Below are 16609 nucleotides of genomic sequence, written 5' to 3'. Positions count from 1 at the left end.
ACTCTGTGTAACATACTAACTGTGTAACTCTGTGTAACATACTAACTGTGTAACTCTGTGTAACATACTAACTGTGTAACTCTGTGTAACATACTAACTGTGTAACTCTGTGTAACATACTAACTGTGTAACTCTGTGTAACATACTAACTGTGTAACTCTGTGAAACATACTAACTGTGTAACTCTGTGTAACATACTAACTGTGTAACTCTGTGTAACATACTAACTGTGTAACTCTGTGTAACATACTAACTGTGTAACTCTGTGTAACATACTAACTGTGTAACTCTGTGTAACATACTAACTGTGTAACTCTGTGTAACATACTAACTGTGTAACTCTGTGTAACATACTAACTGTGTAACTCTGTGTAACATACTAACTGTGTAACTCTGTGTAACATACTAACTGTGTAACTCTGTGTAACATACTAACTGTGTAACTCTGTGTAACATACTAACTGTGTAACTCTGTGTAACATACTAACTGTGTAACTCTGTGTAACATACTAACTGTGTAACTCTGTGTAACATACTAACTGTGTAACTCTGTGTAACATACTAACTGTGTAACTCTGTGTAACATACTAACTGTGTAACTCTGTGTAACATACTAACTGTGTAACTCTGTGTAACATACTAACTGTGTAACTCTGTGTAACATACTAACTGTGTGTTCTGCTGTTGCAGCCAGAGAACGTTGTCTTAATGCTACAGGTAAAGTCACCATACACCCACTATAATACACCCACTATAATACACCCACTATAATACACCCACTATAATACAGCCACTATAATACACCCACTATAATACACCCACACCCACTATAATACACCCACTATAATACACCCACACCCACTATAATACACCCACTATAATACACCCACTATAATACACCCACTATAATACACCCACTATAATACACCCACTATAATACACCCACACCCACTATAATACACCCACTATAATACACCCACTATAATACACCCACTATAATACACCCACACCCACTATAATACACCCACTATAATACACCCACTATAATACACCCACTATAATACACCCACTATAATACACCCACACCCACTATAATACACCCACTATAATACACCCACTATAATACACCCACTATAATACACCCGCTATAATACACCCACTATAATACACCCACTATAATACACCCACACCCACTATAATACACCCACTATAATACACCCACTATAATACACCCACTATAATACACCCACTATAATACACCCACACCCACTATAATACACCCACTATAATACACGCACTATAATACACCCACTATAATACACCCACACCCACTATAATACACCCACTATAATACACCCACACCCACTATAATACACCCACTATAATACACCCACTATAATACACCCACACCCACTATAATACACCCACTATAATACACCCACTATAATACACCCACTATAATACACCTATACCCACTATAATACACCCACTATAATACACCTATACCCACTATAATACACCCACTATAATACACCCACTATAATACACCCACTATAATACACCTATACCCACTATAATACACCCACTATAATACACCCACTATAATACACCCACTATAATACACCCACTATAATACACCTATACCCACTATAATACACCCACTATAATACACCCACTATAATACACCCACTATAATACACCCACTATAATACACCCACACCCACTATAATACACCCACACCCACTATAATACACCCACTATAATACACCCACACCCACTATAATACACCCACACCCACTATAATACACCCACTATAATACACCCACTATAATACACCCACACCCACTATAATACACCCACACCCACTATAATACACCCACTATAATACACCCACACCCACTATAATACACCCACTATAATACACCCACTATAATACACCCACACCCACTATAATACACCCACTATAATACACCCACTATAATACACCCACTATAATACACCTATACCCACTATAATACACCCACTATAATACACCCACACCCACTATAATACACCCACTATAATACACCCATACCCACTATAATACACCCACTATAATACACCCACACCCACTATAATACACCCACACCCACTATAATACACCCACTATAATACACCCACTATAATACACCCACTATAATACACCTATACCCACTATAATACACCCACTATAATACACCCACTATAATACACCCATACCCACTATAATACACCCACTATAATACACCCACTATAATACACCCACTATAATACACCCACTATAATACACCCATACCCACTATAATACACCCACTATAACCCACTATAATACACCCACACCCACTATAATACACCCACTATAATACACCTACACCCACTATAATACACCCACTATAATACACCCACTATAATACACCCACTATAATACACCCACTATAATACACCCACTATAATACACCCAATTATAATACACCCACTATAATACACCCACTATAATACACCCACACCCACTATAATACACCCACTATAATACACCCACTATAATACACCCACTACCCACTATAATACACCCACTATAATACACCCACTATAATACACCCACTATAATACACCTATACCCACTATAATACACCCACACCCACTATAATACACCCACACCCACTATAATACACCCACACCCACTATAATACACCCCATACACCACCCACTATAATACACCCACTATAATACACCCATACCCACTATAATACACCCACTATAATACACCCATACCCACTATAATACACCCACTATAATACACCTATACCCACTATAATACACCCACACCCACTATAATACACCCACACCCACTATATCACCTATACCACGATAATACACCCACACCCACTATAATACACCCACTATAATACACCTATACCCACTATAATACACACATACCCACAATAATACACCCAGACTATAATACACCCACTATAATACACCCACACCCACTATAATACACCCACTATAATACACCTATACCCACTATAATACACCCACACCCATATAATACACCCACTATAATACACCCACACCCACTATAATACACCCACACACACTATAATACACCCACACCCACTATAATACACACACACCCACTATAATACACACATACCCACAATAATACATCCAGACTCACTATAATACACCCACTATAATACACCCACACCCACTATAATACACCCACTATAATACACCTATACCCACTATAATACACCCACACCCACTATAATACACCCACTATAATACACCCACACCCACTATAATACACCCACTATAATACACCTATACCCACTATAATACACCCACTATAATACACCCATACCCACTATAATACACCCACTATAATACACCTATACCCACTATAATACACCCACAACCCACTATAATACACCCACTACCCACTATAATACACCCACTATAATACACCCACTATAATACACCCACTATAATACACCCACACCTAAATACACCCACTATAATACACCCACTATAATACACCCACACCTACTATAATACACCCACTATAATACACCTACTATAATACACCCACACCCACTATAATACACCCACTATAATACACCTACTATAATACACCTACACCTATAATACACCCGCTATAATACACCCACTATAATACACCCACTATAATACACCTACACCCACTATAATACACCCACTATAATACACCCACTATAATACACCCACTATAAATACACCCACACCCACTATAATACACCCACTATAATACACCCACTATAATACACCCACACCCACTATAATACACCCACACCCACTATAATACACCTACACCCACTATAATACACCCACTATAATACACCCACTATAATACACCCTATAATACACCCACACCCACTATAATACACCCACTATAATACACCCACTATAATACACCCACTATAATACACCTATACCCACTATAATACACCCACTATAATACACCTATACCACTATAATACACCCACTATAATACACCCACTATAATACACCCACTATAATACACCTATACCCACTATAATACACCCACTATAATACACCCACTATATATACACCCACTATAATACACCCACTATAATACACACCCACTATACCCACTATAATACACCCACTATAATACACCTACTATAATACACCCACTATAATACACCCACTATAATACACCCACTATAATACACCCACACCCACTATAATACACCCACACCCACTATAATACACCCACTATAATACACCCACACCCACTATAATACACCCACACCACTATAATACACCCACTATAATACACCTACTATAATACACCCACACCACTATAATACACCCACACCCACTATAATACACCCACTATAATACACCCACACCCACTATAATACACCCACTATAATACACCCACTATAATACACCCACTATAATACACCCACACCCACTATAATACACCCACTATAATACACCCACTATAATACACCCACTATAATACACCTATACCCACTATAATACACCCACTATAATACACCCACACCCACTATAATACACCCACTATAATACACCCATACCCACTATAATACACCCACTATAATACACCCACACCCACTATAATACACCCACACCCACTATAATACACCCACTATAATACACCCACTATAATACACCCACTATAATACACCTATACCCACTATAATACACCCACTATAATACACCCACTATAATACACCCACTATAATACACCTATACCCACTATAATACACCCACTATAATAAACCCACTATAATACACCCACTATAATACACCCACTATAATACACCTATACCCACTATAATACACCCACTATAATACACCCACTATAATACACCCATACCCACTATAATACACCCACTATAATACACCCACACCCACTATAATACACCCACACCCACTATAATACACCCACTATAATACACCCACTATAATACACCCACACCCACTATAATACACCCACTATAATACACCTATAATACACCCACTATAATACACCCACTATAATACACCCACTATAATACACCCACTATAATACACCCACTATAATACACCCACACCCACTATAAACACCCACTATAATACACCCACTATAATACACCCACTATAATACACCCACACCTCTATAATACACCCACTATAATACACCCACTATAATACACCCACACCCACTATAATACACCCACTATAATACACCCACTATAATACACCCACTATAATACACCTATACCCACTATAATACACCCACACCCACTATAATACACCCACACCCACTATAATACACCCACACCCACTATAATACACCCACTATAATACACCCACACCCACTATAATACACCCACTATAATACACCTATACCCACTATAATACACCCACTATAATACACCTATACCCACTATAATACACCCACTATAATACACCTATACCCACTATAATACACCCACACCCACTATAATACACCCACACCCACTATAATACACCTATACCCACGATAATACACCACAATCTACTATAATACACCTACTATAATACACCTATACCCACTATAATAAACCCACACCCACTATAATACACCCACACCCACTATAATACACACACACCCACTATAATACACACATACCCACAATAATACACCCAGACTCACTATAATACACCCACTATAATACACCCACACCCACTATAATACACCCACTATAATACACCTATACCCACTATAATACACCCACACCCACTATAATACACCCACTATAATACACCCACACCCACTATAATACACCCACACACACTATAATACACCCACACCCACTATAATACACACACCCACTATAATACACACATACCCACAATAATACACCCAGACTCACTATAATACACCCACTATAATACACCCACACCCACTATAATACACCCACTATAATACACCTATACCCACTATAATACACCCAGACCCACTATAATACACCCACTATAATACACCCACACCCACTATAATACACCCACTATAATACACCTATACCCACTATAATACACCCACTATAATACACCTATACCCACTATAATACACCCACTATAATACACCTATACCCACTATAATACACCCACACCCACTATAATACACCCACACCCACTATAATACACCTATACCCACTATAATACACCACACCACTATAATACACCCACTATAATACACCTATACCCACTATAATACACCCACACCCACTATAATACACCCACACCCACTATAATACACCCACACCCACTATAATACACCCACTATAATACACACATACCCACTATAATACACCCACACCCACTATAATACACCCACTATAATACACCTATACCCACTATAATACACCCACACCCACTATAATACAGCCACACCCACTATAATACACCCACTCCCACTATAATACACCCACACCCACTATAATACACCTATACCCACTATAATACACCCACACCCACTATAATACACCCACACCCACCATAATACACCTATACCCACTATAATACACCCACATCCACTATAATACACCCACTATAATACACCCACACCCACTATAATACACCCACACCCACTATAATACACCTATACCCACTATAATACACCCACACCCACTATAATACACCCACACCCACTATAATACACCCACACCCACTATAATACACCCACACCCACTATAATACACCCACTATAATACACCTATACCCACTATAATACACCCACACCCACTATAATACACCCACACCCACTATAATACACCCACACCACTATAATACACCTATACCCACTATAATACACACATACCACTTATAATACACCCACACCCACTATAATACACCCACACTCACTATAATACACCCACAACCACTATAATACACCCACACCCACTATAATACACCTATACCTACTATAATACACCCACACACTATAATACACCCACACTACTATAATACACCCACTATAATACACCCACTATAATACACCTATACCCACTATAATACACCCACACCCACTATAATACACCCACACCCACTATAATACACCCACACCTACTATAATACACCTATACCCACTATAATACACACATACCCACTATAATACACCCACACCCACTATAATACACCCACACTCACTATAATACACCCACACACTATAATACACCCACACCTACTATAATACACCCACTATAATACACCACCACTAATACACCCACTATAATACACCCACTATAATACACCTATACCGACTATAATACACACATACCACTATAATACACCCACACACACTATAATACACCCACACTCACTATAATACACCCACTATAATACACCCACTATAATACACCCACACCCACTATAATACACCCACACCTACTATAATACACCCACACCCACTATAATACACCCACACCAACTATAATACACCTATACCTCCTATAATACACACATACCCACTATAATACACCCACACCACTATAATACACCCACACTCACTATAATACACCCACACTCACTATAATACACCCACACCCACTATAATACACCCATATCCACTATAATACACCCACACCCACTATAATACACACATACCACTATAATACACCCACACTCACTATAATTCACCCACTATAATACACCCACACCTACTATAATATACCCACACACACTATAATACACCCACACCCACTATAATACACCACACCTACTATAATACACCATACACAATAATACCCCAGACTACTAATACACATATAATACACCCACAATAATACACCACTATAATACACCCACACCCACTATAATACACCCACTATAATACACCCACACCACTATAATACACCCACTATAATACACCCACACCCACTATAATACACCCACTATAATACCCACTATAATACACCCACTATAATACACCCACAACCACTATAATACACCCACTATAATACACCCATACCCAGTACAACTATAATACACCCACTATAATACACCCACACTATAATACACCCACTATAATACACCCACTATAATACACCCACTATAATACACCCACACCACTATAATACACCCACTGTAATACACCCACTATAATACACCCACACCCACTATAATACACCCACTATAATACACCCACTGTAATACACCCACTATAATACACCCACACCCACTATAACCTATAATACACCCACTATAATACACCCACTATAATACACCCACTATAATACACCCACACCCACCCACTATAATACCCACACCCACTATAATACACCCACTATAATACACCCACACCCACACCCACTAATACACCCACTATAATACACCCACTATAATACACCCAATACACCCACAACCACTATAATACACCCACTATAATACACCCATACCCAGTAATACACCCACACACACACTATAATACACCCACTATAATACACCCACTATAATACACCCACTATAATACACCCACACCCACTATAATACACCCACTATAATACACCCACTATAATACACCCACACCCACTATAATACACCCACTGTAATACACCCACTATAATACACCCACACCCACTATAATACACCCACTATAATACACCCACTATAATACACCTACACCCACTATAATACACCCACTGTAATACACCCATTATAATACACCCACACCCACTATAATACACCCACTATAATACACCCACTATAATACACCCACACCCACTATAATACACCCACTATAATACACCCACTATAATACACCCACTATAATACACCTACACCCACTATAATACACCCACTGTAATACACCCACTATAATACACCCACACCCACTATAATACACCCACTATAATACACCCACACCCACTATAATACACCCACACCCACTATAATACACCCACACCCACTATAATACACCCATACCCACTATAATACACCCACACCCGCTATAATACACCCACACCCACTATAATACACCCACTATAATACACCCACACCCACTATAATACACCCACACCCACTATAATACACCCACACCCACTATAATTCACCTCCTAAGACAGACAGACAGACAGACAGACAGTCAGCCAACCAGGCCTGTCAGACAGACAATCAGCCAACCAGGCCTGTCAGACAGCTAGCCAGTCAGACAGCTAGCCGGTCAGACAGGTAGTTATCTCTCTAACAGACAGGTAGTTATCTCTCTAACAGACAGGTAGTTATCTCTCTAACAGACAGGTAGTTATCTCTCTAACAGACAGGTAGTTATCTCTCTAACCGACAGGTAGTTATCTCTCTAATAATGTGGTATCTGTCCTCCTGCAGACGATCTACTATGAGGCGGGCTTCCTGGTGTGTGTGAGTCTGGGCTGTGTATTCCTGGTGTTGACCCCCGTGGTAGGACTGTGTTTCTGTGTGTGTCGCTGCTGTGACAACTGTGGAGGGGAGATGCACCAGAGACAGGGGAAGAACCCAGACTGTCAGAGAGGATTCTACACGGCCGCTCTCATCACCACCTCCATATTCATCACGTAAGACCTTCCCTGACTCTCTGACCTCCTTAACTCCAACTACCTGTAACCCTTCTATATCACCACCTCCATATTCATCACGTAAGACCTTCCCCCCTGACCTCTGACCTTAACTGACCTTAACTCTAACTACCTGTAACCCTTCTACACCACCTCTCTCATCACCACCTCCATATTCATCACGTAAGACCTTCCCTGACCTCTGACCTTAACTCTAACTACCTGTAACCCTTCTACACCGCCGCTCTCACACTCCATAATCACGTAAGACCTTCCCTGACCCCTGACCTTAACTCTAACTACATGTAACCCTTCTACACCACCTCCATATTCATCACGTAAGACCTTCCCCTGACCCCTGACCTCTGACCTTAACTCTAACTACATGTAACCCTTCTACACCACCTCCATATTCATCACGTAAGACCTTCCCCTGACCTCTGACCTTAACTCTAACTACCTGTAACCCTTCTACACCGCCGCTCTCATCACCACCTCCATATTCATCACGTAAGACCTTCCCCTGACCCCTGACCTTAACTCTAACTACATGTAACCCTTCTACACCACCTCCATATTCATCACGTAAGACCTTCCCCTGACCTCTGACCTTAACTCTAACTACATGTAACCCTTCTACACCACCTCCATATTCATCACGTAAGACCTTCCCCTGACCTCTGACCTTAACTCGTCACGTTAACTCTAACTACATGTAACCCTTCTACACCACTACTGTCTTGACCACCTCCATATTCAGTATTAGAGTGTGTTCAGTATTAGAGTGTGTTCAGTATTAGAGTGTGTTCAGTATTAGAGTGTGTTCAGTATTAGAGTGTGTTCAGTATTAGTGTGTTCAGTATTAGAGTGTGTTCAGTATTAGAGTGTGTTCAGTATTAGAGTGTGTTCAGTATTAGAGTGTGTTCAGTATTAGAGTGTGTTCAGTATTAGTGTGTTCAGTATTAGAGAGTGTTCAGTATTAGAGTGTGTTCAGTATTAGAGTGTGTTCAGTATTAGTGTGTTCAGTATTAGTTTATGTTCAGTATTAGTGTGTGTTCAGTATTAGAGTGTGTTCAGTATTAGAGTGTGTTCAGTATTAGAGTGTGTTCAGTATTAGAGTGTTCAGTATTAGAGTGTGTTCAGTATTAGAGTGTGTTCAGTATTAGATCGTGTTCAGTATTAGAGTGTGTTCAGTATTAGAGTGTGTTCAGTATTAGTGTGTTCAGAATTAGTGTGTTCAGTATTAGAGTGTGTTCAGTATTAGATTGTGTTCAGTATTAGTGTGTTCAGTATTAGTGTGTTCAGTATTAGAGTGTGTTCAGTATTAGAGTGTGTTCAGTATTAGTGTGTTCAGTATTAGTGTGTTCAGTATTAGTGTGTTCAGAATTAGAGTGTGTTCAGTATTAGAGTGTGTTCAGTATTAGAGTGTGTTCAGTATTAGTGTGTTCAGTATTAGTTTATGTTCAGTATTAGATCGTGTTCAGTATTAGAGTGTGTTCAGTATTAGTGTGTTCAGTATTAGATCGTGTTCAGTATTAGAGTGTGTTCAGTATTAGAGTGTGTTCAGTATTAGAGTGTGTTCAGTATTAGAGTGTGTTCAGTATTAGATCGTGTTCAGTATTAGAGTGTGTTCAGTATTAGATTGTGTTCAGTATTAGTGTGTTCAGAATTAGAGTGTGTTCAGTATTAGAGTGTGTTCAGTATTAGAGTGTGTTCAGTATTAGAGTGTGTTCAGTATTAGTGTGTTCAGTATTAGTTTATGTTCAGTATTAGATGTGTTCAGTATTAGAGTGTGTTCAGTATTAGTGTGTTCAGTATTAGAGTGTGTTCAGTATTAGAGTGTGTTCAGTATTAGAGTGTGTTCAGTATTAGTGTGTGTTCAGTATTAGAGTGTGTTCAGTATTAGATCGTGTTCAGTATTAGAGTGTGTTCAGTATTAGAGTGTGTTCAGTATTAGATCGTGTTCAGTATTAGAGTGTGTTCAGTATTAGAGTGTGTTCAGTATTAGATCGTGTTCAGTATTAGAGTGTGTTCAGTATTAGAGTGTGTTCAGTATTAGATTGTGTTCAGTATTAGAGTGTGTTCAGTATTAGATCGTGTTCAGTATTAGTGTGTGTTCAGTATTAGAGTGTGTTCAGTATTAGATTGTGTTCAGTTTATGGAGACAGTGTCCTCTATTGGCCAGTGGTTGTAACTGCAGTCTGTCACATCAGAACCGGCCTGTGTGTAGCTGCTGTCTGTCACATCACCCTGCCTCTGTGTTGTAGGACTGGGGTGCTGATAGCGCACCCTGCCTCTGTGTTGTAGGACTGGGGTGCTGATAGCGCACCCTGCCTCTGTGTTGTAGGACTGGGGTGCTGATAGCGCACGCTGCCTGTGTGTTGTAGGACTGGGGTGCTGATAGCGCACGCTGCCTGTGTGTTGTAGGACTGGGGTGCTGATAGCGCACGCTGCCTGTGTGTTGTAGGACTGGGGTGCTGATAGCGCACGCTGCCTGTGTGTTGTAGGACTGGGGTGCTGATAGCGCACGCTGCCTGTGTGTTGTAGGACTGGGGTGCTGATAGCGCACGCTGCCTCTGTGTTGTAGGACTGGGGTGCTGATAGCGCACGCTGCCTCTGTGTTGTAGGACTGTGTTGTAGACTGGGTGCTGATAGCGGGTCTGTGTTGTAGGACTGGGGTGCAGTTAGCGCACGCTGCCTCTGTGTTGTAGGACTGGGGTGCTGATAGCGCACGCTGCCTCTGTGTTGTAGGACTGGGGTGCTGATAGCGCACGCTGCCTCTGTGTTGTAGGACTGGGGTGCTGATAGCGCACGCGTCTCTGTGTTGTGACTGGGGTGCTGATAGCGCACGCTGCCTCTGTGTTGTAGGACTGGGGTGCTGATAGCGCACGCTGCCCTCTGTGTTGTAGGACTGGGGTGCTGATAGCGACGCTGCCTCTGTGTTGTAGGACTGGGATGCTGATAGCGCACGCTGCCTCTGTGTTGTAGGACTGGGGTGCTGATAGCGCACGCTGCCTGTGTTGTAACTGTGATAGCTGCCTCTGTGTTGTGACATCAGCCTCTGTGTTGTAGGACTGGGGTGCTGATAGCGCACGCTGCCTCTGTGTTGTAGACAGGACTGGGGTGTTGTAGGACTGGGGTGCTGATATGGAGGACTGGGGTGCTGATAGCGCACGCTGCCTCTGTGTTGTAGGACTGGGGTGCTGATAGCGCACGCTGCCTCTGTGTTGTAGGACTGGGGTGCTGATAGCGCACGCTGCCTCTGTGTTGTAGGACTGGGGTGCTGATAGCGCACGCTGCCTCTGACTGTTGTAACTGCCTGTGTGTAACTGCTGTCCTCTGTGTTGTAGGACTGGGGTGCTGATACCTCTGTGTTGTAGGACTGGGGTGCTGATAGCGCACGCTGCCTCTGTGTTGTACACTGGGGTGCTGATAGCGCACGCTGCCTCTGTGTTGTAGGACTGGGGTGCTGATAGCGCACGCTGCCTCTGTGTTGTAGGACTGGGGTGCTGATAGCGCACGCTGCCTCTGTGTTGTAGGACTGGGGTGCTGATAGCGCACGCTGCCTCTGTGTTTGTAGGACTGGGGTGACTGGGGTGCTGATAGCGCACGCGTTCTGTGTTGTAGGACTGGGGTGCTGATAGCTGTGTTTGTAGGACTGGGGTGCTGATAGCGCTGCCTCTGTGTTGTATGACTGCCTCTGTGTTGTGTGCTGATAGGACGCTGCGGTGTGCTGATAGCGCACGCTGCCTCTGTGTTGTAGGACTGGGGTGCTGATAGCGCACAGTGCTGCCTGTGTGTAACTGCTGTCTGTCACATCTGACTGATAGCCGCTGCCTCTGTGTTGTAGGACTGGGGTGCTGATAGCGCACGCTGCCTCTGTGTTAGCCAGGACTGGGGTGCTGATAGCGCACGCTGCCTCTGTGTTGTAGGACTGGGTGTGCTGCCTCTGTGTTGTAGGACTGTGCTGATAGCGCACCCTGCCTCTGTGTTGTAGGACTGGGGTGCTGATAGCGCACGCTGGTGTTGTGCTGATAGCGCACGCTGCCTCTGTGTTGTAGGACTGGGGTGCTGATAGCACGCTGCCTGTGTGTAACTGCTGCCTCTGTGTTGTAGGACTGGGGTGCTGATAGCGCACGCTGCCTCTGTGTTGTAGGACTGGGGTGCTGATAGGCGCACGCTGCCTCTGTGTTGTAGGACTGGGGTGCTGATGGCGCACGCTGCCTCTGTGTTGTAGGACTGAGATTGCTGATAGCGCCCATAGCTGCCTCTGTGTTGTAGGACTGGGGGTGCTGATAGCGCACGCTGCCTCTGTGTTGTAGGACTGGGGTGCTGATAGCGCACGCTGCCTCTGTGTTGTAGGACTGGGGTGCTGATAGCGCACGCTGCCTCTGTGTTGTAGGACTGGGGTGCTGATAGCGCACGCTGCCTCTGTGTTGTAGGACTGGGGTGCTGATAGCGCACGCTGCCTCTGTGTTGTAGGACTGGGGTGCTGATAGCGCCACGCTGCCTCCTGTGTTGTTGTAGGACTGGGGTGCTGATAGCGCACGCTGCCTCTGTGTTGTAGGACTGGGGTGCTGATAGCGCACGCTGCCTCTGTGTTGTAGGACTGGGGTTGATGGCGCACCCTGCCTCTGTGTTGTAGGACTGGGGTGCTGATGGCGCACCCTGCCTCTGTGTTGTAGGACTGGGGTGCTGATAGCGCCCGCTGCCTCTGTGTTGCTGGGACTGGGGTGCTGATAGCGCACGCTGCCTCTGTGGTGTAGGACTGGGGTGCTGATAGCGCACGCTGCCTCTGTGTTGTAGGACTGGGGTGCTGATAGCGCACGCTGCCTCTGTGTTGTAGGACTGGGGTGCTGATAGCGCACGCTGCCTCTGTGTTGTAGGACTGGGGTGCTGATAGCGCACGCTGCGTCTGTGTTGTATGACTGGGGTGCTGATAGCGCACGCTGCCTCTGTGTTGTAGGACTGGGGTGCTGATAGCGCACGCTGCCTCTGTGTTGTAGGACTGGGGTGCTGATAGCGCACGCTGCCTCTGTGTTGTAGGACTGGGGTGCTGATAGCGCACGCTGCCTCTGTGTTGTAGGACTGGGGTGCTGATAGCGCACGCTGCCTCTGTGTTGTAGGACTGGGGTGCTGATAGCGCACGCTGCCTCTGTGTTGTAGGACTGGGGTGCTGATAGCGCACGCTGCCTCTGTGTTGTAGGACTGGGGGTGCTGATAGCGCACGCTGCCTCTGTGTTGTAGGACTGGGGTGCTGATAGCGCACGCTGCCTCTGTGTTGTAGGACTGGGGTGCTGATAGCGCACGCTGCGTCTGTGTTGTAGGACTGGGGTGCTGATAGCGCACGCTGCCTCTGTGTTGTAGGACTGGGGTGCTGATAGCGCACGCTGCCTCTGTGTTGTATGACTGGGGTGCTGATAGCGCACGCTGCCTCTGTGTTGTAGGACTGGGGTGCTGATAGCGCACGCTTGTGTTGTAGGACTGGGGTGCTGATAGCGCACGCTGCCTCTGTGTTGTATGACTGCTGATAGCGACGCTGCCTCTGTGTGTTGTAGGACTGGGGTGCTGATAGCGCACGCTGCCTCTGTGTTGTAGGACTGGGGTGCTGATAGCGCCACGCTGCCTCTGTGTTGTAGGACTGGGGTGCTGATAGCGCCACGCTGCCTCTGTGTTGTAGGACTGGGGTGCTGATAGCGCACGCTGCCTCTGTGTTGTAGGACTGGGGTGCTGATAGCGCACGCTGCCTCTGTGTTGTAGGACAGGGGTGCTGATAGCGCACGCTGCCTCTGTGTTGTAGGACTGGGGTGCTGATAGAAGACGCTGCCTCTGTGTTGTAGACTGGGGTGCTGATAGCGCACGCTGCCTCTGTGTTGTAGGACTGGGGTGCTGATAGCGCACGCTGCCTCTGTGTAACTGGGTGCTGTCTGTCTGTGTTGTAGGACATGCACCCTGCCTCTGTGTTGTAGGACTGGGGTGCTGATAGCGCACGCGTGTGTTGTAGGACTGGGGTGCTGCGCTCTCTGTGTTGGGACTGGGGTGCTGATAGCGCACGCTGCCTCTGTGTTGTAGGACTGGGGTGCTGATAGCGCACGCTGCCTCTGTGTTGTAGGACTGGGGTGCTGATAGCGCACGCTGCCTCTGTGTTGTAGGACTGGGGTGCTGATAGCGCACGCTGCCTCTGTGTTGTAACTGGGGTGCTGACATCACCCTGCCTCTGTGTTGTAGCGGGGTGCTGATAGCGCACGCTGCCTCTGTGTTGTAGGACTGGGGTGCTGATAGCGCACGCTGCCTCTGTGTTGTAGGACTGGGGTACTGATAGCGCACGCTGCCTCTGTGTTGTGACTGGGGGTGCTGATAGCGCACGCTGCCTCTGTGTTGTAGGACTGGGGTGCTGATAGCGCACGCTGCCTCTGTGTTGTAGGACTGGGGTGCTGATAGCGCACGCTGCCTCTGTGTTGTAGGACTGGGGTGCTGATAGCTTACGCTGCCTCTGTGTTTGTAGGACTGGGATGCTGATAGCGCACGCTGCCTGTGTTGTAGGACTGCTGTCTGATAGCGCACGCTGCCTCTGTGTTGTAGGACTGGGGTGCTGATAGCGCACGCTGCCTCTGTGTTGTAGGACTGGGTGCTGGATAGGACGCTGCCTCTGTGCTGTAGGGTGCTGATAGCGCACGCTGCCTCTGTGTTGTAGGACTGGGGTGCTGATAGCGCACCCTGCCTCTGTGTTGTAGGACTGGGGTGCAGTTAGCGCACGCTGCCTCTGTGTTGTAGGACTGGGGTGCTGATAGCGCACGCTGCCTCTGTGTTGTAGGACTGGGGTGCTGATAGCGCACGCTGCCTCTGTGTTGTAGGACTGGGGTGCTGATAGCGCACGCTGCCTCTGTGTTGTAGGACTGGGGTGCTGATAGCGCACGCTGCCTCTGTGTTGTAGGACTGGGGTGCTGATAGCGCACGCTGCCTCTGTGTTGTAGGACTGGGGTGCTGATAGCGCACGCTGCCTC

The 16609-nt window shown here is 44.9% G+C and overlaps 1 protein-coding gene across 1 annotated transcript in view; it reads left to right on the top strand.

Moving 5' to 3' along the window:
* Positions 1-627: 627 nt before the first annotated feature.
* LOC135566917 (prominin-1-A-like) overlaps positions 628-16609 on the top strand; it is a 17805-nt gene continuing 1823 nt past the window's right edge. Inside the window, exons 1-2 of the mRNA XM_065014478.1 lie at positions 628-717; positions 9400-9605. Of these exons, the coding sequence (XP_064870550.1) occupies positions 709-717; positions 9400-9605 (215 nt within the window). The 5' untranslated portion in view covers positions 628-708. The remainder of the gene's footprint in view (positions 718-9399; positions 9606-16609) is intronic.

Source organism: Oncorhynchus nerka, unplaced genomic scaffold (genome assembly GCF_034236695.1).
Source record: "Oncorhynchus nerka isolate Pitt River unplaced genomic scaffold, Oner_Uvic_2.0 unplaced_scaffold_2961, whole genome shotgun sequence".
NCBI lineage: Eukaryota > Metazoa > Chordata > Actinopteri > Salmoniformes > Salmonidae > Oncorhynchus > Oncorhynchus nerka.
The sequence above is the reverse complement of the archived record's forward strand: the minus strand, read 5'-3'. Positions and strand labels throughout refer to the sequence as shown.